Here is a 27,492-nt window from a genome sequence, read left to right as displayed (position 1 = left end):
CATTTCCGGGCTGGTGATGTCCGCACATCCTCTTCAGGCCACAGAAATGTCGCTCAGTGAGGCCCTAAACAGGATGAGTGACTGAGCTCCACAAAAATCCTGGGATTTACATGTCAAACCCTTTTTAGCCCTTATTTACAAGGAGCCTGGTGATTACAGCAAATTATCTGGCCAGATCCTGCCTGATAACAGAGACTAATAGATTGTATCCCCACTGTACAGTCTCCTCTCCCCGGGATGTAATGGCTGATAACAGAGAGTAATAGATTGTATCCCCCTGTACAGTCTCCTCTCCCCGGGGTGTAATGGTTGATAACAGAGAGTAATAGATTGTATCCCCCCCCTGTACAGTCTCCTCTCCCCGGGGTGTAATGGCTGATAACAGAGAGTAATAGATTGTATCCCCCCCTGTACAGTCTCCTCTCCCCGGGGTGTAATGGCTGATAACAGAGAGTAATAGATTGTATCCCCCCTGTACAGTCTCCTCTCCCCGGGATGTAAGGGCTGATAATAGAGAGTAATAGATTGTACCCCCCTGTACAGTCTCCTCTCCCCGGGGTGTAATGGCTGATAACAGAGAGTAATAGATTGTATCCCCCCTGTACAGTCTCCTCTCCCCGGGGTGTAATGGCTGATAACAGAGAGTAATAGATTGTATCCCCTCCTGTACAGTCTCCTCTCCCCGGGGTGTAATGGCTGATAACAGAGAGTAATAGATTGTATCCCCCCTGTACAGTCTCCTCTCCCCGGGGTGTAATGGCTGATAACAGAGAGTAATAGATTGTATCCCCCTGTACAGTCTCTTCTCCCCGGGGTGTAATGGCTGATAACAGAGAGTAATAGATTGTATCCCCCCTGTACAGTCTCCTCTCCCCGGGGTGTAATGGCTGATAACAGAGAGTAATAGATTGTATCCCCCTGTACAGTCTCCTCTCCCCGGGGTGTAATGGCTGATAATAGAGAGTAATAGATTGTATCCCCCTGTACAGTCTCCTCTCCCCGGGGTGTAATGGCTGATAACAGAGAGTAATAGATTGTATCCCCCTGTACATTCTCCTCTCCCCGGGATGTAGTGGCTGATAACAGAGAGTAGTAGATGCAGTAATGTACAGTATAATGATAGGTAACCTTTAGCATAATAAGCAGATAATACACTGGAGGTGACTGCCCCCTTCTGGTCACTCAGGGATCTGCATTCTGGAGACACTGGCTCTTTGTTCTGGAGAAATAAAGGAGACATTTATCTCATCTAAATCAGGATCTGTCCCCCGTGGGGTTAACTCCATCCACACAGAATCGGAAGTGACCCCCGACCAGTCCATGTCCTGCCATACACAGGACCCAGAGCAGCGCCAGGTACATACAGCAGGTATTATCACTGACTAGGGAGGTTTATTGGCACCGCAGGATAAATAACACCACCGAGAGGAGCGGAGGGAGGAGGGAGGAGGGAGGAGAGCTCACAGCCGCTGGAGGTGGAACGTCTTCCCCACCAGATTCAGCTCCTCCTTATACTGGCGGGTTTCATCCTCAAGGAGACGTCGCAACGCAGCTCTGCGGACCTACGGAGGAGAGACGTGTACATGTGTAGTTATATCCCTGTACATAGGGGGCAGTATTATAGTAGTTATATTCTTGTACATAGGGGGCAGTGTTATAGTAGTTATATTCTTGTATATAGGGGGCAGTGTTATAGTAGTTATATTCTTGTACATAGGGGGCAGTATTATAGTAGTTATATTCTTGTACATAGGTGGCAGTATTATAGTAGTTATATTCTTGTACATAGGGGGCAGTATTATAGTAGTTATATTCTTGTACATAGGGGGCATTATTATAGTAGTTATATTCTTGTACATAGGGGGCAGTATTATAGTAGTTATATTCTTGTACATAGGGGGCAGTATTATAGTAGTTATATTCCTGTACATAGGGGGTAGTATTATAGTAGTTATATTCCTGTACATAGGGGGCAGTATTATAGTAGTTATATTCCTGTACATAGAGGGCAGTATTATAGTAGTTATATTCCTGTACATAGGGGGCAGTATTATAGTAGTTATATTCTTGTACATAGGGGGCAGTATTATAGTAGTTATATTCTTGTACATAGGGGGCAGTATTATAGTAGTTATATTCTTGTACATAGGGGGCAGTATTATAGCAGTTATATTCCTGTACATAGGGGGCAGTATTATAGTAGTTATATTCCTGTACATAGGGGGCAGTATTATAGTAGTTATATTCCTGTACATAGGGGGCAGTATTATAGTAGTTATATTCTTGTACATAGGGGGCAGTATTATAGTAGTTATATTCTTGTACATAGGGGGCAGTATTATAGTAGTTATATTCTTGTACATAGGGGGCAGTATTATAGTAGTTATATTCTTGTACATAGGGAGCAGTATTATAGTAGTTATATTCTTGTACATAGAGGGCAGTATTATAGTAGTTATATTCCTGTACATAGGGGGCAGTATTATAGTAGTTATATCCCTGTACATAGGGGGCAGTATTATAGTAGTTATATTCCTGTACATAGGGAGCAGTATTATAGTAGTTATATTCCTGTACATAGGGGGCAGTATTATAGTAGTTCTATTCTTGTACATAGGGGGCAGTATTATAGTAGTTATATTCTTGTACATAGGGGGCAGTATTATAGTAGTTATATTCTTGTACATAGGGGGCAGTATTATAGTAGTTATATTCCTGTACATAGGGAGCAGTATTATAGTAGTTATATCCTGTACATAGGAGGCAGTATTATAGTAGTTATATTCCTGTACATAGGGGGCAGTATTATAGTAGTTATATTCCTGTACATAGGGGACAGTATTATAGTAGTTATATTCTTGTACATAGGGGGCAGTATTATAGTAGTTATATTCTTGTACATAGGGGGCAGTATTATAGTAGTTATATTCTTGTACATAGGGGGCAGTATTATAGTAGTTATATTCCTGTACATAGGGGGCATTATTATAGTAGTTATATTCCTGTACATAGGGGGCAGTATTATAGTAGTTATATTCTTGTACATAGGGGGCAGTATTATAGTAGTTATATTCCTGTACATAGGGGGCAGTATTATAGTAGTTATATTCCTGTACATAGGGGGCAGTATTATAGTAGTTATATTCTTGTACATAGGGGGCAGTATTATAGTAGTTATATTCCTGTACATAGGGGCAGTATTATAGTAGTTATATTCCTGTACATAGGGGGCAGTATTATAGTAGTTATATTCCTGTACATAGGGGGCAGTATTATAGTAGTTATATTCTTGTACATAGGGGGCAGTATTATAGTAGTTATATTCCTGTACATAGGGGCAGTATTATAGTAGTTATATTCTTGTACATAGGAGGCAGTATTATAGTAGTTATATTCCTGTATATAGGGGGCGGTATTATAGTAGTTATATTCTTGTACATAGGAGGCAGTATTATAGTAGTTATATTCCTGTACATAGGAGGCAGTATTATAGTAGTTATATTCTTGTACATAGGGGGCAGTATTATAGTAGTTATATTCCTGTACATAGGGGGCAGTATTATAGTAGTTCTATTCTTGTACATAGGGGGCAGTATTATAGTAGTTATATTCTTGTACATAGGGGGCAGTATTATAGTAGTTATATTCTTGTACATAGGGGGCAGTATTATAGTAGTTATATTCCTGTACATAGGGAGCAGTATTATAGTAGTTATATCCTGTACATAGGAGGCAGTATTATAGTAGTTATATTCCTGTACATAGGGAGCAGTATTATAGTAGTTATATCCTGTACATAGGGGGCAGTATTATAGTAGTTATATTCTTGTACATAGAGGGCAGTATTATACTAGTTATATTCCTGTACATAGGGGGCAGTATTATAGTAGTTATATTCCTGTACATAGGGGGCAGTATTATAGTAGTTATATTCTTGTACATAGGGGACAGTATTATAGTAGTTATATTCTTGTACATAGGGGACAGTATTATAGTAGTTATATTCCTGTACATAGGAGGCAGTATTATAGTAGTTATATTCCTGTACATAGGGGGCAGTATTATACTAGTTATATTCCTGTACATAGGGGGCAGTATTATAGTAGTTATATCCCTGTACATAGGGGGCAGTATTATAGTAGTTATATTCCTGTACATAGGGAGCAGTATTATAGTAGTTATATTCCTGTACATAGGGGGCAGTATTATAGTAGTTATATTCTTGTACATAGAGGGCAGTATTATACTAGTTATATTCCTGTACATAGGGGGCAGTATTATAGTAGTTATATTCCTGTACATAGGGGGCAGTATTATAGTAGTTATATTCTTGTACATAGGGGACAGTATTATAGTAGTTATATTCCTGTACATAGGAGGCAGTATTATAGTAGTTATATTCCTGTACATAGGGGGCAGTATTATACTAGTTATATTCCTGTACATAGGGGGCAGTATTATAGTAGTTATATCCCTGTACATAGGGGGCAGTATTATAGTAGTTATATTCCTGTACATAGGGGGCAGTATTATAGTAGTTATATTCCTGTACATAGGGGGCAGTATTATAGTAGTTATATTCTTGTACATAGGGGACAGTATTATAGTAGTTATATTCCTGTACATAGGGGGCAGTATTATATAGGGGGCAGTATTATAGTAGTTATATTCCTGTACATAGGGGACAGTATTATAGTAGTTATATTCTTGTACATAGGGGGCAGTATAATAGTAGTTATATTGCTGTACATAGGGGGCAGTATTATAGTAGTTATATTCTTGTACATAGGGGGCAGTATTATAGTAGTTATATCCCTGTACATAGGGGGCAGTATTATAGTAGTTATATTCCTGTACATAGGAGGCAGTATTATAGTAGTTATATTCCTGTACATAGGGGGCAGTATTATAGTAGTTATATTCTTGTACATAGGGGGCAGTATTATAGTAGTTATATTCCTGTACATAGGGGGCAGTATTATAGTAGTTATATTCCTGTACATAGGGGGCAGTATTATAGTAGTTATATTCTTGTACATAGGGGGCAGTATTATAGTAGTTATATACCTGTACATAGGAGGCAGTATTATAGTAGTTATATTCTTGTACATAGGGGGCAGTATTATAGTAGTTATATTCCTGTACATAGGGGCAGTATTATAGTAGTTATATTCCTGTACATAGGAGGCAGTATTATAGTAGTTATATTCTTGTACATAGGGGGCAGTATTATAGTAGTTATATTCCTGTACATAGGAGGCAGTATTATAGTAGTTATATTCTTGTACATAGGGGGCAGTATTATAGTAGTTATATTCCTGTACATAGGAGGCAGTATTATAGTAGTTATATTCTTGTACATAGGGGGCAGTATTATAGTAGTTATATTCTTGTACATAGGGGGCAGTATTATAGTAGTTATATTCCTGTACATAGGAGGCAGTATTATAGTAGTTATATTCCTGTACATAGGGGGCAGTATTATACTAGTTATATTCCTGTACATAGGGGGCAGTATTATAGTAGTTATATCCCTGTACATAGGGGGCAGTATTATAGTAGTTATATTCCTGTACATAGGGGGCAGTATTATAGTAGTTATATTCCTGTACATAGGGGGCAGTATTATAGTAGTTATATTCTTGTACATAGGGGACAGTATTATAGTAGTTATATTCCTGTACATAGGGGGCAGTATTATATAGGGGGCAGTATTATAGTAGTTATATCCCTGTACATAGGGGGCAGTATTATAGTAGTTATATTCCTGTACATAGGGGGCAGTATTATAGTAGTTATATTCCTGTACATAGGGGGCAGTATTATAGTAGTTATATTCTTGTACATAGGGGACAGTATTATAGTAGTTATATTCCTGTACATAGGGGGCAGTATTATATAGGGGGCAGTATTATAGTAGTTATATTCCTGTACATAGGGGGCAGTATTATAGTAGTTATATTCCTGTACATAGGAGGCAGTATTATAGTAGTTATATTCCTGTACATAGGGGGCAGTATTATAGTAGTTATATTCCTGTAAATAGGGGGCAGTATTATAGTAGTTATATTCCTGTACATAGGGGGCAGTATTATAGTAGTTATATTCTTGTACATAGGGGACAGTATTATAGTAGTTATATTCCTGTACATAGGGGGCAGTATTATATAGGGGGCAGTATTATAGTAGTTATATTCCTGTACATAGGGGGCAGTATTATAGTAGTTATATTCTTGTACATAGGAGGCAGTATTATAGTAGTTATATTCCTGTACATAGGGGGCAGTATTATAGTAGTTATATTCTTGTACATAGGGGGCAGTATTATAGTAGTTATATTCTTGTACATAGGGGGCAGTATTCCTGTACATAGGGGGCAGTATTATAGTAGTTATATTCCTGTACATAGGGGGCAGTATTATAGTAGTTATATTCTTGTACATAGAGGGCAGTATTATAGTAGTTATATTCCTGTACATAGGGGGCAGTATTATAGTAGTTGTATTCCTGTACATAGGGGGCAGTATTATAGTAGTTATATTCCTGTACATAGGGGGCAGTATTATAGTAGTTATATTCTTGTACATAGGGGGCAGTATTATAGTAGTTATATTCCTGTACATAGGGGGCAGTATTATAGTAGTTATTTCTTGTACATAGGGGGCAGTATTATAGTAGTTATATTCTTGTACATAGGGGGCAGTTTTATAGTAGTTATATTCCTGTACATAGGGGGCAGTATTATAGTAGTTATATTCTTGTACGTAGGGGGCAGTATTATAGTAGTTATATTCCTGTACGTAGGGGGCAGTATTATAGTAATTATATTCTTGTACATAGGAGGCAGTATTATAGTAGTTATTTCTTGTACATAGGGGGCAGTATTATAGTAGTTATATTCTTGTACATAAGGGGCAGTATTATAGTAGTTATATTCTTGTACATAAGGGGCAGTATTATAGTAGTTATATTCCTGTACATAGGGGGCAGTATTATAGTAGTTATTTCTTGTACATAGGGGGCAGTATTATAGTAGTTATATTCTTGTACATAGGGGGCAGTATTATAGTAGTTATATTCTTGTACATAGGGGGCAGTATTATAGTAGTTATATTCCTGTACATAGGGGGTAGTATTATAGTAGTTATATTCTTGTACATAGGGGGCAGTATTATAGTAGTTATATTCCTGTACATAGGAGGCAGTATTATAGTAGTTATATTCCTGTACATAGGGGGCAGTATTATAGTAGTTATATTCCTGTACATAGGGGGCAGTATTATAGTAGTTATATTCTTGTACATAGGGGGGAGTATTATAGTAGTTATATTCTTGTACATAGGGGGCAGTATTATAGTAGTTATATTCCTGTACATAGGGGGCAGTATTATAGTAGTTATATTCTTGTACATAGGGGGCAGTATTATAGTAGTTATATTCCTGTACATAGGGAGCAGTATTATAGTAGTTATATTCCTGTACATAGGGAGCAGTATTATAGTAGTTATATTCCTGTACATAGGGGGCAGTATTATAGTAGTTATATTCCTGTACATAGGGGGCAGTATTATAGTAGTTATATTCTTGTACATAGGGGGCAGTATTATAGTAGTTATATTCCTGTACATAGGGGGCAGTATTATAGTAGTTATATTCCTGTACATAGGGGGCAGTATTATAGTAGTTATATTCCTGTACATAGGGAGCAGTATTATAGTAGTTATATTCCTGTACATAGGGGGCAGTATTATAGTAGTTATATTCCTGTACATAGGGGGCAGTATTATAGTAGTTATATTCCTGTACATAGGGGGCAGTATTATAGTAGTTATATTCTTGTACATAGGGGGCAGTATTATAGTAGTTATATTCCTGTACATAGGGGGCAGTATTATAGTAGTTATATTCCTGTACATAGGGGGCAGTATTATAGTAGTTATATTCTTGTACATAGGGGGCAGTATTATAGTAGTTATATCCCTGTACATAGGGGGCAGTATTATAGTAGTTATATTCCTGTACATAGGAGCAGTATTATAGTAGTTATATTCTTGTACATAGGGGGCAGTATTATAGTAGTTATTTCTTGTACATAGGGGGCAGTATTACAGTTGTAGTGGTGATCACCCCAGTATGATTGGCTATATGTCCTCACCAGTATCAGTTCTCTGTTGGCCATGTGTAGCTCTTGCATCCTCAGGTTGTGGAGACGTCTCTGTGTGTGGAAGGCACTCGCTCCTCCGTGATCTTCTTTCCATTCATTTAGAAACTGGAGACTGCGCTCCCTGCAGGTCAGAGAAAGGATCACAACGTGAAAATTGTAAAAATACATCACACCAGCAGGGGGCAGTGTGTCCTCCTATCACTCCTAGGGGTAGGCTGTATACCCTGTCCCCACATCATGTCACCAGCAGGGGGCAGTGTCCTCCTATCACTGCTAGGGGTGTGCTGTATACCCTGTCCCCACATCAAGTCACCAGCAGGGGGCAGTGTCCTCCTATCACTGCTAGGGGTGAGCTGTATACCCTGTCCCCACATCATGTCACCAGCAGGGGGCAGTGTCCTCCTATCACTCCTAGGGGTGAGCTGTATACCCTGTCCCCACATCATGTCACCAGCAGGGGGCAGTGTCCTCCTATCACTCCTAGGGGTGAGCTGTATACCCTGTCCCCACATCATGTCACCAGCAGGGGCAGTGTCCTCCTATCACTCCTAGGGGTAGGCTGTATACCCTGTCCCCACATCCTCACACCAGCAGGGGGCAGTGTCCTCCTATCACTCCTAGGGGTAGGCTGTATACCCTGTCCCCACATCATGTCACCAGCAGGGGGCAGTGTCCTCCTATCACTCCTAGGGGTAGGCTGTATACCCTGTCCCCACACCATCACACCAGCATGGGGCAGTGTCCTCCTATCACTCCTAGGGGTGACTGTCCTATACCATGGCCCCACATCATCACACCAGCAGGGGGCAGTGTCCTCCTATCACTCCTAGGGGTGAGCTGTATACCCTGTCCCCACATCATGTCACCAGCAGGGGGCAGTGTCCTCCTATCACTCCTAGGGGTAGGCTGTATACCCTGTCCCCACATCCTCACACCAGCAGGGGGCAGTGTCCTCCTATCACTCCTAGGGGTAGGCTGTATACCCTGTCCCCACATCCTCACACCAGCAGGGGGCAGTGTCCTCCTATCACTCCTAGGGGTGACTGTACACCTCTTACCGCTCTTGCTGTGCCTGTGCGATGCTGCTGAGGTCGTCTTTCTAGAACAGAGTAAACGGGTGACATGTTACTCCTCTGCTATGATCAGTCACTGGTCTCATGTGCAGGGTCCGGCTAGTTACCTGTGTGAGGCTTCTGGTCACCGGCATCCTGAGCCTCGGGAGATCAGACAGCAGCACAGAGTGTTTCAGCAGTCAGTATCACACACCCTGCAGAGTAATCACATCCTCTGCACTCAGGACTGTTACCATGGAAACCGTCAACAAACACCCAACACGTGATGTCACTTCCTGAGGGGTTTTTTTTTTTATTGACAAAAAAACTAGAAACAAAAAGAACAAATCCTATAAAGTACAGGAGCCGCCGCTGCTCAAGCAGAGTTCAGCTCAGATCCATGAGATACAGTCCAAAATCTGCCCCCCCTCCAGTCTCTTGCTGAGGTGTCATACAGTTACACTCGGCGTCCATGGTCCTGGAGACGCTGACAGCTCCAGTGTAGGGATGACGTCCGCCATGTTCCTAGCTCCAGTGTAGGGATGACGTCCTCCATGTTCCCGGTGTCATACAGTTACACTCGGCGTCCATGGTCCTGGAGACGCTGACAGCTCCAGTGTAGGGATGACGTCCGCCATGTTCCTAGCTCCAGTGTAGGGATGACGTCCGCCATGTTCCTAGCTCCAGTGTAGGGATGACGTCCTCCATGTTCCCGGTGTCATACAGTTACACTCGGCGTCCATAGTCCTGTAGACCAGCGCTGGAGACAGTATCAGCCCTGCCAGTGTCATGTGACTTGTCCCCTAGCTCCAGTGTAGGGATGACGCCCGCCATGTTCCCGGTGTCATACAGTTTTCCATTGAGTTCATAGTCCTGTAGACCAGCACTGGAGACAGTATCACTCCTGCCAGTGTCATGTGACTTGTCCCCTTGCTCCAGTGTAGGGATGACGTCCGCCATGTTCCTAGCTCCAGTGTAGGGATGACGTCCGCCATGTTCCTAGCTCCAGTGTAGGGATGACGTCCTCCATGTTCCCGGTGTCATACAGTTTTCCATTGAGTCCATAGTCCTGTAGACCAGCACTGGAGACAGTATCACTCCTGCCAGTGTCATGTGACTTGTCCCCTAGCTCCAGTGTAGGGATGACGCCCGCCATGTTCCCGGTGTCATACAGTTTTCCATTGAGTCCATAGTCCTGTAGACCAGCACTGGAGACAGTATCACTCCTGCCAGTGTCATGTGACTTGTCCCCTTGCTCCAGTGTAGGGATGACGTCCGCCATGTCCCTGGGGTCCCTAATGCCATAGTCTCCCCCATTTCTAGGGCGCTCCCCAGTCCCCCCAGCAGGCGGCGCCCTCACAAGGTGCTCTCCAGGGTGTTGTAGTTGTCCTTGAAGCTCTTCAGCTCCAGGAAGTGTTTGGGCCTCTTGCTCTTTTGGTTGGAGGGCAGGTAGGTGACCTGGATGGTGGGGGTCCCGGAGGTCTCTGGGGAGCTGGTCAGGTCCTTGGCAGCAGACTGCCGGTGCCTTCCTGCCTCCCGGTTCTGGATGCTGGAGGAAGAAGAAGGAGGAATGAGGGAACGGAACGGAACGCACAGCCGCCATCACCATGACAACACACATCACATGATCACTTACAACGCCGATAACTCCGCCAGCGCCTCCAGGAACTTCTCGTGCTCTGGTCTCCCGTATACCTGGAAAACATGGAGGATGTCACACACACAGGGAAGACAATCAGGACCTGGGACTTACTCCACAGTCCTGCTCTCCCTGGCAGAGCTGAGATAAATGCAACAATCCTTCCCAGCACCTAATTCCTCTCATCTGTACTATTACCACTACTGAGCATGTACATAAAGTGCAGCCACATTATTCTCAGCGTGCGGTGCAGGGAGGAGGAGAGGAGAAGCTGCAGCGTGCGGTGCAGGGAGTTGGAGAGGAGAAGCTGCAGCGTGCGGTGCAGGGAAGAGGAGAGGAGAAGCTGCAGCGTGCGGTGCAGGGAGGAGGAGAGGAGAAGCTGCAGCGTGCGGTGCAGGGAGGAGGAGAGGAGAAGCTGCAGCGTGCGGTGCAGGGAGGAGGAGAGGAGAAGCTGCAGCGTGCGGTGCAGGGAGGAGGAGAGGAGAAGCTGCAGCGTGCGGTGCAGGGAGGAGGAGAGGAGAAGCTGCAGCGTGCGGTGCAGGGAGGAGAGGAGAAGCTGCAGCGTGCGGTGCAGGGAGGAGGAGAGGAGAAGCTGCAGTGTGCGGTGCAGGGAGGAGGAGAGGAGAAGCTGCAGCGTGCGGTGCAGGGAGGAGGAGAGGAGAAGCTGCAGCGTGCGGTGCAGGGAGGAGGAGAGGAGAAGCTGCAGCGTGCGGTGCAGGGAGGAGGAGAGGAGAAGCTGCAGCGTGCGGTGCAGGGAGGAGGAGAGGAGAAGCTGCAGCGTGCGGTGCAGGGAGGAGGAGAGGAGAAGCTGCAGCGTGCGGTGCAGGGAGGAGGAGAGGAGAAGCTGCAGCGTGCGGTGCAGGGAGGAGGAGAGGAGAAGCTGCAGCGTGCGGTGCAGGGAGGAGGAGAGGAGAAGCTGCAGCGTGCGGTGCAGGGAGGAGAGGAGAAGCTGCAGTGTGCGGTGCAGGGAGGAGGAGAGGAGAAGCTGCAGCGTGCGGTGCAGGGAGGAGAGGAGAAGCTGCAGCGTGCGGTGCAGGGAGGAGGAGAGGAGAAGCTGCAGCGTGCGGTGCAGGGAGGAGAGGAGAAGCTGCAGCGTGCGGTGCAGGGAGGAGGAGAGGAGAAGCTGCAGTGTGCGGTGCAGGGAGGAGGAGAGGAGAAGCTGCAGCGTGCGGTGCAGGGAGGAGGAGAGGAGAAGCTGCAGCGTGCGGTGCAGGGAGGAGGAGAGGAGAAGCTGCAGCGTGCGGTGCAGGGAGGAGGAGAGGAGAAGCTGCAGCGTGCGGTGCAGGGAGGAGGAGAGGAGAAGCTGCAGCGTGCGGTGCAGGGAGGAGGAGAGGAGAAGCTGCAGCGTGCGGTGCAGGGAGGAGGAGAGGAGAAGCTGCAGCGTGCGGTGCAGGGAGGAGGAGAGGAGAAGCTGCAGCGTGCGGTGCAGGGAGGAGAGGAGAAGCTGCAGTGTGCGGTGCAGGGAGGAGGAGAGGAGAAGCTGCAGCGTGCGGTGCAGGGAGGAGAGGAGAAGCTGCAGCGTGCGGTGCAGGGAGGAGGAGAGGAGAAGCTGCAGCGTGCGGTGCAGGGAGGAGAGGAGAAGCTGCAGCGTGCGGTGCAGGGAGGAGGAGAGGAGAAGCTGCAGCGTGCGGTGCAGGGAGGAGGAGAGGAGAAGCTACAGTGTGCGGCACAGGGAGGAGGAGAGGAGAAGCTGCACTGTGATGCATATAATCTCTGGGGAGGTATTTTGTGCTGTACTGTGGAGTGCTGGTTAGTGGTGCAGCCCCTCATAGTGGGGCAGTGTGACAATGCAGCCCACAGACCAATACCTTTTGCTCACCCCCGGCCTAAATCCTTAGATCAGGTCTAGAACAAACATTTACAAGGAAATGTCATAATTTATTATGTGTTTGTGGAGTTGGAGTCAGTCCCTGGTTGTCCGTAGTAGCAGGACTGTGATAGATGAATTTATATTCCAGGATTGTAGCTTCCCTGGACTGCACTGATGTGCTCTGTAACCAGTGCTATGTGTTGTCCCTGGAGAGATGTGTAATCAGATGTTTCTGTATGTTATTAGTAGCAGCAGGACTATGAAACATTGATTTATTTTCCAAAACTGTAGCTTCTCCACATGCACTAGGGAAGTTTTTTCACTCTGCTGCGGGATGGGGCTGCCAGCATCGCAGAGCTCAGGAATGGCAGCAGCAGGTGTGAGGCAACTGCACGCACTGTGACACTGCGGAGACTCCTGGAGCAAGGCCTGGTGTCCAGGAGGTCAGCACAGAAGCCGCTTCTCTCCAGAAACCATCAGGGACAGATGGATATTCTGCAGGAGGTGCAGGGAGTGGACGCTGAGGACTGGGGGACAGACGGATATTCTGCAGGAGGTGCAGGGAGTGGACGCTGAGGACTGGGGGACAGACGGATATTCTGCAGGAGGTGCAGGGAGTGGACGCTGAGGACTGGGGGACAGACTGATATTCTGCAGGAGGTGCAGGGAGCGGACGCTGAGGACTGGGGGACAGACGGATATTCTGCAGGAGGTGCAGGGAGTGGACGCTGAGGACTGGGGGACAGACGGATATTGTGCAGGAGGTGCAGGGAGTGGACGCTGAGGACTGGGGGACAGACGGATATTGTGCAGGAGGTGCAGGGAGTGGACGCTGAGGACTGGGGGACAGACTGATATTCTGCAGGAGGTGCAGGGAGTGGACGCTCAGGACTGGGGGACAGACTGATATTCTGCAGGAGGTGCAGGGAGCGGACGCTGAGGACTGGGGGACAGACGGATATTCTGCAGGAGGTGCAGGGAGTGGACGCTCAGGACTGGGGGACAGACTGATATTCTGCAGGAGGTGCAGGGAGCGGACGCTGAGGACTGGGGGACAGACGGATATTCTGCAGGAGGTGCAGGGAGTGGACGCTGAGGACTGGGGGACAGACGGATATTCTGCAGGAGGTGCAGGGAGTGGACGCTGAGGACTGGGGGACAGACGGATATTCTGCAGGAGGTGCAGGGAGTGGACGCTGAGGACTGGGGGACAGACTGATATTCTGCAGGAGGTGCAGGGAGCGGACGCTGAGGACTGGGGGACAGACGGATATTCTGCAGGAGGTGCAGGGAGTGGACGCTGAGGACTGGGGGACAGACGGATATTGTGCAGGAGGTGCAGGGAGTGGACGCTGAGGACTGGGGGACAGACGGATATTGTGCAGGAGGTGCAGGGAGTGGACGCTGAGGACTGGGGGACAGACGGATATTGTGCAGGAGGTGCAGGGAGTGGACGCTGAGGACTGGGGGACAGACGGATATTCTGCAGGAGGTGCAGGGAGTGGACGCTGAGGACTGGGGGACAGACGGATATTCTGCAGGAGGTGCAGGGAGTGGACGCTGAGGACTGGGGGACAGACGGATATTCTGCAGGAGGTGCAGGGAGTGGACGCTGAGGACTGGGGGACAGACGGATATTCTGCAGGAGGTGCAGGGAGTGGACGCTGAGGACTGGGGGACAGACGGATATTCTGCAGGAGGTGCAGGGAGTGGACGCTGAGGACTGGGGGACAGACGGATATTGTGCAGGAGGTGCAGGGAGTGGACGCTGAGGACTGGGGGACAGACGGATATTCTGCAGGAGGTGCAGGGAGTGGACGCTGAGGACTGGGGGACAGACGGATATTCTGCAGGAGGTGCAGGGAGTGGACGCTGAGGACTGGGGGAAAGTCATTGTCTCTGTTGAATCCCCTTTCCGATTGTTGGGAGGAGACAAGGTGAGCGATGCCCCCAGTCCTGTCTCCTGCACCTGTAAAGCTCCTGCAGCCATTCATGTGGGGGGGGGGCGGCTTCTCAGCCAAGGGGATCGCCTGAAAACACCTCCATGGATAAAGAATGGAGCAGAATGTCCTCCAGGAGCCGCTTCTCCCGACCCTCCAGGAGCCGCTTCTCCCGACCCTCCAGGAGCCGCTTCTCCCGACCCTCCAGGAGCCGCTTCTCCCGACCCTCCCGGAGCAGATGGTGATGAGCAGAGCCTCCTCCAGCATGATGGAGCCCCGGCCATAAAGGGGAGAACTAAATGGTGCAGGGAACAGAACACAGAGATTCTGGGTCCATGGCCCGGGAACAGAACACAGAGATTCTGGGTCCATGGCCCGGGAACAGAACACAGAGATTCTGGGTCCATGGCTCCGGGAACAGAACACAGAGATTCTGGGTCCATGGCCCAGGAACAGAACACAGAGATTCTGGGTCCATGGTCCGGGAACAGAACACAGAGATTCTGGGTCCATGGCTCGGGAACAGAACACAGAGATTCTGGGTCCATGGCCCGGGAACAGAACACAGAGATTCTGGGTCCATGGTCCGGGAACAGAACACAGAGATTCTGGGTCCATGGCTCGGGAACAGAACACAGAGATTCTGGGTCCATGGCCCGGGAACAGAACACAGAGATTCTGGGTCCATGGCCCGGGAACAGAACACAGAGATTCTGGGTCCATGGCCCGGGAACAGAACACAGAGATTCTGGGTCCATGGCCCGGGAACAGAACACAGAGATTCTGGGTCCATGGCTCCGGGAACAGAACACAGAGATTCTGGGTCCATGGCCCGGAAACAGAACACAGAGATTCTGGGTCCATGGCCCGGGAACAGAACACAGAGATTCTGGGTCCATGGCTCCGGGGACAGAACACAGAGATTCTGGGTCCATGGCTCCGGGAACAGAACACAGAGATTCTGGGTCCATGGCTCCGGGAACAGAACACAGAGATTCTGGGTCCATGGCTCCGGGAACAGAACACAGAGATTCTGGGTCCATGGCTCCGGGAACAGAACACAGAGATTCTGGGTCCATGGCCCGGAAACTCCCCGGATCTTATCCCATTGAGAACTTGTGGTCAATCATCAGGAGACGGGGGACAAACAAAACCAACACATTGTGACAGAATGCAGCAGTGATTGTGCAGGAATCTGGTGCAGGAGGTGAGTGAGAGCAGCCAGGGAGAACTGCAGAGGTCCTGGAGAAGAAGGAGAGGTCCTGCAGATACTGACTGGCTGCAGTAACTCCTCCCACCTGACAATAAAAGCTTCTGCTCCCCATAATATGATTGCACTTGTATCTCTGTATGTGATAAACATCTGACAGACCAGAGACACATCATGTGACAGGAGGAGATTGTGTCATTCTCACAACTTATGGCCATGACTGTACACATCTCTCCAGGGACAATACATAACACTGGCTGCAGAGAGCACAGAGCACAGCAGTGTGAGGTCTGATTACACATCTCTCCAGGGACAATACATAACACTGGCTGCAGAGAGCACAGAGCACAGCAGTGTGAGGTCTGATTACACATCTCTCCAGGTACAATACATAACACTGGCTGCAGAGAGCACAGAGCACAGCAGTGTGATGTCTGATTACACATCTCTCCAGGGACAATACATAACACTGGCTGCAGAGCACAGAGCACAGCAGTGTGAGGTCTGATTACACATCTCTCCAGGGACAGTACATAACACTGGCTGCAGAGAGCACAGAGCACAGCAGTGTGAGGTCTGATTACACATCTCTCCAGGGACAGTACATAACACTGGCTGCAGAGAGCACAGAGCACAGCAGTGTGAGGTATGATTACACATCTCTCCAGGGACAATACATAACACTGGCTGCAGAGAGCACAGAGCACAGCAGTGTGAGGTCTGATTACACATCTCTCCAGGGACAGTACATAACACTGGCTGCAGAGAGCACAGCAGTGTGAGGTCTGATTACACATCTCTCCAGGGACAATACATAACACTGGCTGCAGAGAGCACAGAGCACAGCAGTGTGAGGTCTGATTACACATCTCTCCAGGGACAATACATAACACTGGCTGCAGAGAGCACAGAGCACAGCAGTGTGAGGTCTGATTACACATCCCTCCAGGGACAGTACATAACACTGGCTGCAGAGAGCACAGAGCACAGCAGTGTGAGGTCTGATTACACATCTCTCCAGGGACAGTACATAACACTGGCTGCAGAGAGCACAGAGCACAGCAGTGTGAGGTCTGATTACACATCTCTCCAGGGACAGTACATAACACTGGCTGCAGAGAGCACAGAGCACAGCAGTGTGAGGTCTGATTACACATCTCTCCAGGGACAGTACATAACACTGGCTGCAGAGAGCACAGAGCACAGCAGTGTGAGGTCTGATTACACATCTCTCCAGGGACAGTACATAACACTGGCTGCAGAGAGCACAGAGCACAGCAGTGTGAGGTCTGATTACACATCTCTCCAGGGACAATACATAACACTGGCTGCAGAGTGCACAGAGCACAGCAGTGTGAGGTCTGATTACACATCTCTCCAGGGACAGTACATAACACTGGCTGCAGAGAGCACAGAGCACAGCAGTGTGAGGTCTGATTACACATCTCTCCAGGGACAGTACATAACACTGGCTGCAGAGAGCACAGAGCACAGCAGTGTGAGGTCTGATTACACATCTCTCCAGGGACAATACATAACACTGGCTGCAGAGAGCACAGAGCACAGCAGTGTGAGGTCTGATTACACATCTCTCCAGGGACAGTACATAACACTGGCTGCAGAGACCAGAGAGCACAGCAGTGTGAGGTCTGATTACACATCTCTCCAGGACAATAGATAACACTGGCTGCAGAGAGCACAGAGCACAGCAGTGTGAGGCCTGATTACCCATCTCTCCAGGGACAATACATAACACTGGCTGCAGGGAGCACAGCAGTGTGAGGTATGATTACACATCTCTCCAGGGACAGTACATAACACTGGCTGCAGAGACCAGAGAGCACAGCAGTGTGAGGTCTTATTACACATCTCTCCAGGGACAATACATAACACTGGCTGCAGAGAGCACAGAGCACAGCAGTGTGAGGTCTGATTACACATCTCTCCAGGGACAATACATAACACTGGCTGCAGAGAGCACAGAGCACAGCAGTGTGAGGATGTGAAGGTCTGATTACACATCTATCCAGGGATAATAAAGACTGGCTGCAGAGAGCACAGAGCACAGCAGTGTGATGTCTGATTACACATCCCTCCAGGGACAGTACATAACACTGGCTGCAGAGAGCACAGAGCACAGCAGTGTGAGGTCTGATTACACATCTCTCCAGGGACAGTACATAACACTGGCTGCAGAGAGCACAGAGCACAGCAGTGTGAGGTCTGATTACACATCCCTCCAGGGACAGTACATAACACTGGCTGCAGAGAGCACAGAGCACAGCAGTGTGATGTCTGATTACACATCTCTCCAGGGACAATACATAACACTGGCTGCAGAGCACAGAGCACAGCAGTGTGAGGTCTGATTACACATCTCTCCAGGTACAATACATAACACTGGCTGCAGAGAGCACAGAGTACAGCAGTGTGAGGTCTGATTACACATCTCTCCAGGGACAATACATAACACTGGCTGCAGGGAGCACAGCAGTGTGAGGTCTGATTACACTTCTCTCCAGGGACAATACATAACACTGGCTGCAGAGAGCACAGAGCACAGCAGTGTGAGGTCTGATTACACATCTCTCCAGGGACAATACATAGCACTGGCTGCAGAGAGCATAGAGCACAGCAGTGTGAGGTATGATTACACATCTCTCCAGGGACAGTACCAAACACTGGCTGCAGAGAGCACAGAGCACAGCAGTGTGAGGTCTGATTACACATCTCTCCAGGGACAATACATAACACTGGCTGCAGAGAGCACAGCAGTGTGAGGTCTGATTACACATCTCTCCAGGGACAATACATAACACTGGCTGCAGGGAGCACAGAGCACAGCAGTGTGAGGTATGATTACACATCTCTCCAGGGACAATACATAACACTGGCTGCAGAGAGCACAGCAGTGTGATGTCTGATTACACATCTCTCCAGGGACAATACATAACACTGGCTGCAGAGAGCACAGAGCACAGCAGTGTGAGGTATGATTACACATCTCTCCAGGGACAGTACATAACACTGGCTGCAGAGAGCACAGAGCACAGCAGTGTGAGGTCTGATTACACATCTCTCCAGGGACAATACATAACACTGGCTGCACAGAGCACAGCAGTGTGAGGACAATACCCAACAGTGGTTGCAGTCTGTAGGGTCACACTCCTTTTAAAGGGGTATACCACAATAAGCGTAATGCATATTTAAATGGGTCAATAAAATATAAGCTAATGTGTAATTAGTAAATGTAAATAGGACAATGTTGTGGACTATGATGGAGAATGAAAATGTTACTGGCCCTTTGTTCCTGTGGAGGAGACACAGGACAGAAGATGCCGCTGGTCACATGTCTTGCACTGCCCGGGCAGGTCATGTGATCAGCACTGTGTTTGGCCCTTGGTTGGCTTCAGTGCATCCAGTATGGCGGCTGTTATGGTGAGACGTCACCTCAGTGATAATGTGCAGTGGTGGCAATTACACATCATTACTATGTTAACAGAGCAAAAGAGGGAGGAGCTGTTACTGAGAACTGAGGGATCATGGGAGTTGTAGTTTCCTGTGGTGGATAACTCCACCTTCTTTAGAGAGGTCATAAAAACTTGTGAATCATAAAAGCAAACTATCCGTTCTGTGATGAATAACTTTTGTTGTTTTCATTGATGGGTTTTATTCCCCGACCACCCCTTTAAGGAATCTGTGACATTGGACCTCCCCATTATCCTTAGCCTATTGCTATAGGGGATGGGTGAGGAGGCGGCCTTACCCCGGTGCCGTGCCGCGCAGCGTCGTAGCCCTCCATCAGGGCGTCCAGCAGGGTCTTCCTCACCCCCCTGTAGGGGGAGCTGGCGTTGGTCATCTCCAGGAGGTAGGCCTGGAAGTTCTTTCCCACCGACGATTTGGGGAATTTGCTGTTCTCCTGGAAGGGGATGTCTGCAACACAAAAACATGATGGGTGAGGGGCGCCACATGTGCCAGGATACTCGCCATGCCTGGCCGGACCTGCAGCCCACCCACTACGACCAGCGAGACCCCCACACAGGGGACACCTTTATCATCCCCGCCTTCCCAGAGCACTGGCACAGCAGTGTGAGGACTCCATGGACAGAGCTGTAGATTCCACTAGTGGTACACAGTGGACAGAGGCAGCAGCTGTTTAACCTCTTAGATGCCCGGGTCAATGGCAACCACCACATCTGAGTGGTTGAGTCCCCTTGATGTGATTGTGTGGTGCCTACTGGGGACCTAGCAAAGGCCAGAAACATTTTCCCCAGAATCCTGGATAATCCCACCGAGTTGGGGGTCATAACCTCTCAGATGTGGCGGCTGCTATTGACCGATCTCCGCTGCTATGTCCTCTGTGCACCAGGGAGGGCGCCGTCATGTATGGTCACATCTGCCACACGTGGAGGTGGGAATGGGCAACTAATACACAGAAAGCAGTTACAGTACCCCCTACACTGCGCACAATGTTATCATGTCCTCACACTGCTGTGCTCTCTGCACGGAGTGCCCTCTGCTTGGAGTAAAAGCTGGAGCAGTCCTCTAGTTGGATTCTGCAACTTTTACTAACAGCAGAAAGGAGGGAATGTGGGGCAGTTCAAAAAGACAAGACAGCACAGAGCACAGCAGTGTGAGGACATGCTCCCGCCTCACCTGGAGAAGCCACAACCCTGTAATAGATCATGAAAGATAAAGCTAAAAAAACGAGACCAGGCGTGTGGCGGCCATGGATCTCCCCTTTAATAATTCTATGGAACGGCACATTGTAACAACCCCTCAGCTGTGCAGCCCCTCAGTTACCGGAGTCTTTCACGGCGTCCAGCGTCTTCATGCGGTACAGGTAGTTGTAGCGACCTGCAAGACACAGACACAGGGGGTTATAAGAGGGGGTGGGCACAGGGGGCAGATAAGGCGGCTGAGACCCCGCCCCCTGACCCAGGGGGTTATAAGAGGGGGTGGGCACAGGGGGCAGATAAGGCGGCTGAGACCCCGCCCCCTGACCCAGGGGGTTATAAGAGGGGGTGGGCACGGGGGGGGGCAGAACATGGCAGCTGAGACCCCGTCCCCTGACCCAGGGGGTTATAAGAGGGGGTGGACACAGGGGGCAGATATGGCAGCTGAGACCCCACCCCCTGACCCAGGGGGTTATAAGAGGGGTGGGCACAGGGAGCAGAACAAGGCGGCTGAGACCCCGCCCCCTGACCCAGGGGGTTATAAGAGGGGGTGGACACGGGGGGCAGAACATGTCGGCTGAGACCCCGCCCCCTGACCCAGGGGGTTATAAGAGGGGGTGGACACAGGGGGCAGATATGGCAGCTGAGACCCCGCCCCCTGACCCAGGGGGTTATAAGAGGGGGTGGACACAGGGGGCAGAACATGGCGGCTGAGACCCCGCCCCTTGACCCAGGGGGTTATAAGAGGGGTGGGCACAGGGAGCAGAACATGGCGGCTGAGACCCCGCCCCCTGACCCAGGGGGTTAAAAGAGGGGGTGGACACAGGGGGCAGATATGGCAGCTGAGACCCCGCCCCCTGACCCAGGTGGTTATAAGAGGGGGTGGGCACGGGGGGGCAGAACATGGCAGCTGAGACCCCGCCCCCTGACCCAGGGGGTTATAAGAGGGGTGGGCACAGGGAGCAGAACATGGCGGCTGAGACCCCGCCCCCTGACCCAGGGGGTTATAAGAGGGGGTGGGCACGGGGGGCAGAACATGGCAGCTGAGACCCCGCCCCCTGACCCAGGGGGTTATAAGAGGGGTGGGCACGGGGGGCAGGACATGGCGGCTGAGACCCCGCCCCCTGACCTTCAGCGTCCAGCTGCAGCAGCCGCTCGTCCCCCTCCGCCAGCAGCCGCGGCTCGAAGCGAATGTCCTGCACCTTGGAGAGGCGGTTGTCAATCTCCTCCCGCAAATCCTACAAGAAAATGACACATGAACGCCCCTGCTGTTTCAGGCTCTGCGCTCCCATGCTCAGAGGGTGGGGGGTACCTTGGGCGCGTTGTGTCCTACAGGAACGTGGGGGCCCCGGCGAGACTTCATGGCGAAACGCATGATCTGTCTCTTCACGAAGATGAAGAGGAGGACGAACACCTGCAGAAGACAGAGGGTTAAATACAGCGAGCAGCCCCTGCTTATTCATCGTCACAGAAGTGGTCTTCCAACATATACTGTATCCCCCCCCCCCCGCTGGTTCAGCCTCTGTGCCTCCTGCACCCCCCCCTCCCCTGCTGGTTCAGTGTCTGTGCCTCCTGTGCGACCCCCCTCCCCCTGCTGGTTCATTGCCTATGCCTCCTGCCCCCCCCCCCCACTCCCTGCAGGTTCAGTGCCTATGCCTCCTGCCCCCCCCCCCCCACTCCCTGCTGGTTCAGTGCCTGTGCCTCCTGCCTTCCCCCCTGCTGGTTCAGTGTCTGTGCCTCCTGCCTCCCCCTCCTGCTGGTTCAGTGTCTGTGCCTCCTGCCCCCACCCCTGCTGGTTCAGTGTCTGTGGCTCCTGCGCTCCCCCTGGCTGGTTCAATGTCTGTGCCTCCTGCGCCCCCCCCCCCTTTCTCCGCTGGTTCAGTGTCTGTGCCTCCTGTGCCCCCCACCCGCTGGTTCAGTGTCTGTGCCTCCTGCGCCCCCCCCCCTGCTGGTTCAGTGTCTATGCCTCTTGCGCCACCCCGCTGGTTCAGTGTCTATGCCTCCTGCGCCACCCCGCTGGTTCAGTGTCTATGCCTCCTGTGCCACCCCGCTGGTTCAGTGTCTGTGTCTCCTGAACCCCCCCGCTGGTTCAGTGTCTGTGTCTCCTGCACCCCCCGCTGGTTCAGGGTCTGTGCTTCCTGCGCTCCCCCTGGCTGGTTCAATGTCTGTGCCTCCTGCGCCCCCCCCCCCCCTCTCCGCTGGTTCAGTGTCTGTGCCTCCTGTGCCCCCCACCCGCTGGTTCAGTGTCTGTGCCTCCTGCGCCCCCCCCCCCCTGCTGGTTCAGTGTCTATGCCTCCTGCGCCACCCCGCTGGTTCAGTGTCTATGTCTCCTGCACCCCCGCTGGATCAGTGTCTGTGTCTCCAGCACCCCCCCCATGTTCAGTGTCTGTGTCTCCTGCACCCCCTGCTGGTTCAGTGTCTGTGTCTCCTGCACCCCCCGCTGCTTCAGTGTCTGTGTCTCCTGCACCCCCCCCCCCCCCCATGTTCAGTGTCTGTGCCTCCTGCACCCCCCGCTGGTTCAGTGTTTGTGTCTCTTACACCCCCCGCTGGTTCAGTGTCTGTGTCTCCTGCACCCCCCGCTGGTTCAGTGTCTGTGTCTCTTACACCCCCCGCTTGTACAGTGTCTATGTCTCCTGCACTTCTGCTTGTTTAGTGTCTGTGTCTCCTGCACCCCCCGCTGGTTCAGTGTCTGTGTCTCCTGCACCCCCCGCTGGTTCAGTGTCTGTGTCTCCTGCACCCCCCGCTGGTTCAGTGTCTGTGTCTCCTGCACCCCCCGCTGGTTCAGTGTCTATGTCTCCTGCACTTCTGCTGGTTCAGTGTCTGTGTCTCCTGCACCCCCCGCTGGTTCAGTGTCTGTGTCTCCTGCACCCCCCGCTGGTTCAGTGTCTGTGTCTCCTGCACCCCCCGCTGGTTCAGTGTCTGTGTCTCCTGCACCCCCCGCTGGTTCAGTGTCTGTGTCTCCTGCACCCCCCGCTGGTTCAGTGTCTGTGTCTCCTGCACCCCCCGCTGGTTCAGTGTCTGTGTCTCCTGCACCCCCTGCTGGTTCAGTGTCTGTGTCTCCTGCACCCCCCGCTGGTTCAGTGTCTGTGTCTCCTGCACCCCCCGCTGGTTCAGTGTCTGTGTCTCCTGCACCCCCCGCTGGTTCAGTGTGTGTGCCTCCTGCACCCCCCGCTGGTCCAGTGTCTGTGTCTCCTGCACCCCCTGCTGGTTCAGTGTCTGTGTCCTCACCAGGCTGCCATAGGCCATGACGAGCACCACATTAACCCCGGAGAGCCAGTTGCTCTTGCTGTGCACGGACTTCCCCATCTTTGCTCCCGTTTTCCGTGTTTTTCCGCTATGTCACGTGACGCCATCCAACGCTTTCCCCGTAAACTACGCCCCTTGTGCTCTCCGCCCAATCACCTTCAGAGAGGAGACGCACAACGCAACGCCTGTTAGAACGCACAGTGCGCCGTGACGTCAGGCGAGTGGAGAAGCGGTTACGTGCGAGGGGGCGGAGCGGAAGGGGAGGTCACGTGGTGTCAGAGCGGAGGAGCCGCAGGTGAGGACGGAGCGTCGCCGGCCGCACGGTGTGAGGGGAGGAGGCGGGAGGACGGGTCGGGAGCGCGGGAAGGGGCGGCGGCAGGTAACGGGGTGTGAGGAGGACTCCGGGGGCGGCGGGGAGCACGGCTGGGGGAAGAGCGGAGCCCCCGCGCGTACTCCCGCCCCGCGGCCTGCTAGGCCGGGGAAGCCTCGGGCTCGCGTACTGGCGGTTACCGCCCAGGTCTCTCTGTGTGCGGGGCGCGTGTGACGGGTGTGCGCCCCCTGTGTGTGAGCCGCGCCACAATGCTGGGACTTGTAGTTCACCGCCACATCTACTGCTAATAACGCAAGAGGGAGATTCATCAGCTCATAACCCTAATACTAGAGTAACAGATCGCTCCCAGATACCTGCCAGGACCTCCAGCCCCTAATACTACAGATCCAGATACTATCACCACCTGCCAGGACCTCCAGCCCCTAATACTACAGATCCAGATACTATCACTACCTGCCAGGACCTCCAGCCCCTAATACTACAGATCCAGATACTATCACCACCTGCCAGGACCTCCAGCCCCTAATACTACAGATCCAGATACTATCACCACCTGCCAGGACCTCCAGCCCCTAATACTACAGATCCAGATAATATCACCACCTTCCAGGACCTCCAGCCCCTAATACTATAGATCCAGATATTATCACTCACCTGCCAGGACCTCCAGCCCCTAACACTACAGATCCAGATACTATCACTCACCTGCCAGGACCTCCAGCCCCTAATACTATAGATCCAGATAATATCACCACCTTCCAGGACCTCCAGCCCCTAACACTACAGATCCAGATATTATCACTCACCTGCCAGGACCTCCAGCCCCTAACACTACAGATCCAGATACTATCACTCACCTGCCAGGACCTCCAGCCCCTAATACTATAGATCCAGATACTATCACCACCTGCCTGGACCTCCAGCCCCTAACACTACAGATCCAGATACTATCACCACCTGCCAGGACCTCCAGCCCCTAACACTACAGATCCAGATACTATCACCACCTGCCAGGACCTCCAGCCCCTAACACTACAGATCCAGATACTATCACCCACCTGCCAGGACCTCCAGCCCCTAACACTACAGATCCAGATAATATCACCACCTTCCAGGACATCCAGCCCCTAATACTACAGATCCAGATACTATCACCACCTGCCAGGACCTCCAGCCCCTAACACTACAGATCCAGATACTATCACTCACCTGCCAGGACCTCCAGCCCCTAATACTACAGATCCAGATACTATCACCACCTGCCAGGACCTCCAGCCCCTAACACTACAGATCCAGATACTATCACTCACCTGCCAGGACCTCCAGCCCCTAACACTACAGATCCAGATACTATCACTCACCTGCCAGGACCTCCAGCCCCTAATACTACAGATCCAGATACTATCACCACCTGCCAGGACATCCAGCCCCTAATACTACAGATCCAGATAATATCACCACCTTCCAGGACCTCCAGCCCCTAATACTACAGATCCAGATACTATCACCACCTGCCAGGACCTCCAGCCCCTAATACTACAGATCCAGATACTATCACTCACCTGCCAGGACATCCAGCCCCTAATACTACAGATCCAGATAATATCACCACCTTCCAGGACCTCCAGCCCCTAATACTACAGATCCAGATACTATCACCACCTGCCAGGACCTCCAGCCCCTAATACCACAGATCCAGATACTATCACCACCTGCCAGGACCTCCAGCCCCAAATACTACAGATCCAGATACTATCACCACCTGCCAGGAACTCCAGCTCCTAATACTACAGATCCAGATACTATCACCACCTGCCAGGACCTCCAGCCCCTAATACTACAGATCCAGATACTATCACCACCTGCCAGGACCTCCAGGCCCTAATACTAAAAGTATACATAAAGCATCTGCTGTTATGTGTTGGAGTGTAACCAAAACCGCTTACTGGACCCTAATGGATCAATAGCAGAGCACAGGTTTTCCTGCATGAGCTGGGCCCCTATATCTGTATGTTCAGGACTCCCTGCAGTATCCATAGGACGTCCCCTCCTGCACAGAGATCTCCTTAAATAGCCGACACCCAATACTCGGCGCTTGTCCTGCAGCTGTTGTCAGATGTCACCACACACGTGGTTGGGTGCAGGGGTCATAGGACTACAGGGGGACATGTTCTTATATCACATCCATCCACACAACTTCATGGCTATTACCATAGCAGTGTGCAGCGTCTATGTACACAGTGAGTGCAGCTCTGGAGTATAATACAGGATGTAACTCAGGATCAGTACAGGATAAGTAATGTCATGTATGTACACAGTGACTGCACCAGCAGCAGAATAGTGAGTGCAGCTCTGGGGTATAATACAGGATGTAACTCAGGATCAGTACAGGATAAGTAATGTCATGTATGTACACAGTGACTGCACCAGCAGCAGAATAGTGAGTACAGCTCTGGAGTATAATACAGGATGTAACTCAGGATCAGTACAGGATAAGTAATGTCATGTATGTACACAGTGACTGCACCAGCAGCAGAATAGTGAGTGCAGCTCTGGAGTATAATACAGGATGTAACTCAGGATCAGTACAGGATAAGTAATGTCATGTATGTACACAGTGACTGCACCAGCAGCAGAATAGTGAGTGCAGCTCTGGGGTATAATACAGGATGTAACTCAGGATCAGTACAGGATAAGTAATGTCATGTATGTACACAGTGACTGCACCAGCAGCAGAATAGTGAGTGCAGCTCTGGAGTATAATACAGGATGTAACTCAGGATCAGTACAGGATAAGTAATGTCATGTATGTACACAGTGACTGCACCAGCAGCAGAATAGTGAGTGCAGCTCTGGGGTATAATACAGGATGTAACTCAGGATCAGTACAGGATAAGTAATGTCATGTATGTACACAGTGACTGCACCAGCAGCAGAATAGTGAGTGCAGCTGTGGTGTATAATACAGGATGTAACTCAGGATCAGTACAGGATAAGTAATGTCATGTATGTACACAGTGACTGCACCAGCAGCAGAATAGTGAGTGCAGCTCTGGGGTATAATACAGGATGTAACTCAGGATCAGTACAGGATAAGTAATGTCATGTATGTACACAGTGACTGCACCAGCAGCAGAATAGTGAGTGCAGCTCTGGGGTATAATACAGGATGTAACTCAGGATCAGTACAGGATAAGTAATGTCATGTATGTACACAGTGACTGCACCAGCAGCAGAATAGTGAGTGCAGCTCTGGGGTATAATACAGGATGTAACTCAGGATCAGTACAGGATAAGTAATGTCATGTATGTACACAGTGACTGCACCAGCAGCAGAATAGTGAGTGCAGCTCTGGGGTATAATACAGGATGTAACTCAGGATCAGTACAGGATAAGTAATGTCATGTATGTACACAGTGACTG

The 27,492-nt window shown here is 50.3% G+C and overlaps 2 protein-coding genes across 18 annotated transcripts in view; one reads left to right on the top strand and one right to left on the bottom strand.

Moving 5' to 3' along the window:
• Nucleotides 1-1,372: 1,372 nt before the first annotated feature.
• CUNH1orf43 (chromosome unknown C1orf43 homolog) lies at nt 1,373-24,189 on the bottom strand. Its single transcript, XM_072131804.1, has 10 exons — nt 23,720-24,189; nt 21,804-21,905; nt 21,621-21,729; nt 20,619-20,672; nt 19,582-19,748; nt 10,853-10,911; nt 9,345-10,765; nt 9,223-9,263; nt 8,156-8,285; nt 1,373-1,562 (listed from the first exon to the last, which is right to left on the bottom strand). Exons 1-7 carry the CDS (start codon nt 23,795-23,797, stop codon nt 10,573-10,575), a joined length of 762 nt encoding a protein of 253 aa, XP_071987905.1. The 5' UTR covers nt 23,798-24,189; the 3' UTR covers nt 1,373-1,562; nt 8,156-8,285; nt 9,223-9,263; nt 9,345-10,572.
• Nucleotides 23,886-27,492, top strand: part of UBAP2L (ubiquitin associated protein 2 like) — an 18,698-nt gene continuing 15,091 nt past the window's right edge. For 13 of the 17 annotated variants that reach the window (XM_072131801.1, XM_072131796.1, XM_072131795.1 and 10 more), the window contains exon 1: nt 23,886-24,032. The gene's annotated coding sequence lies outside the window, so the exon portion shown is untranslated. The other 4 variants (XM_072131802.1, XM_072131800.1, XM_072131789.1 and 1 more) reach the window with 3 other exon arrangements.

This window comes from Engystomops pustulosus, unplaced genomic scaffold, assembly GCF_040894005.1.
Source record: "Engystomops pustulosus unplaced genomic scaffold, aEngPut4.maternal MAT_SCAFFOLD_143, whole genome shotgun sequence".
In the NCBI taxonomy this organism is placed as follows: Eukaryota; Metazoa; Chordata; class Amphibia; order Anura; family Leptodactylidae; genus Engystomops; species Engystomops pustulosus.
This window is presented reverse-complemented; position numbering and strand designations above follow the sequence as displayed.

What these genes read in the sequence shown, in the direction of transcription:
- CUNH1orf43 (XM_072131804.1), bottom strand. Translation starts at nt 23,797, where the DNA reads ATGGGGAAGTCCGTGCACAGCAAGAGCAACTGGCTCTCCGGGGTTAAT. An exon ending in GCTGCAGCTGGACGCTGAAG is followed by an intron (nt 20,673 to 21,620) that starts GTCAGGGGGCGG and finishes TGTGTCTTGCAG; the next exon opens with GTCGCTACAACTACCTGTAC. An exon ending in GGACGCCGTGAAAGACTCCG is followed by an intron (nt 19,749 to 20,618) that starts GTAACTGAGGGG and finishes TTTGTGTTGCAG; the next exon opens with ACATCCCCTTCCAGGAGAAC.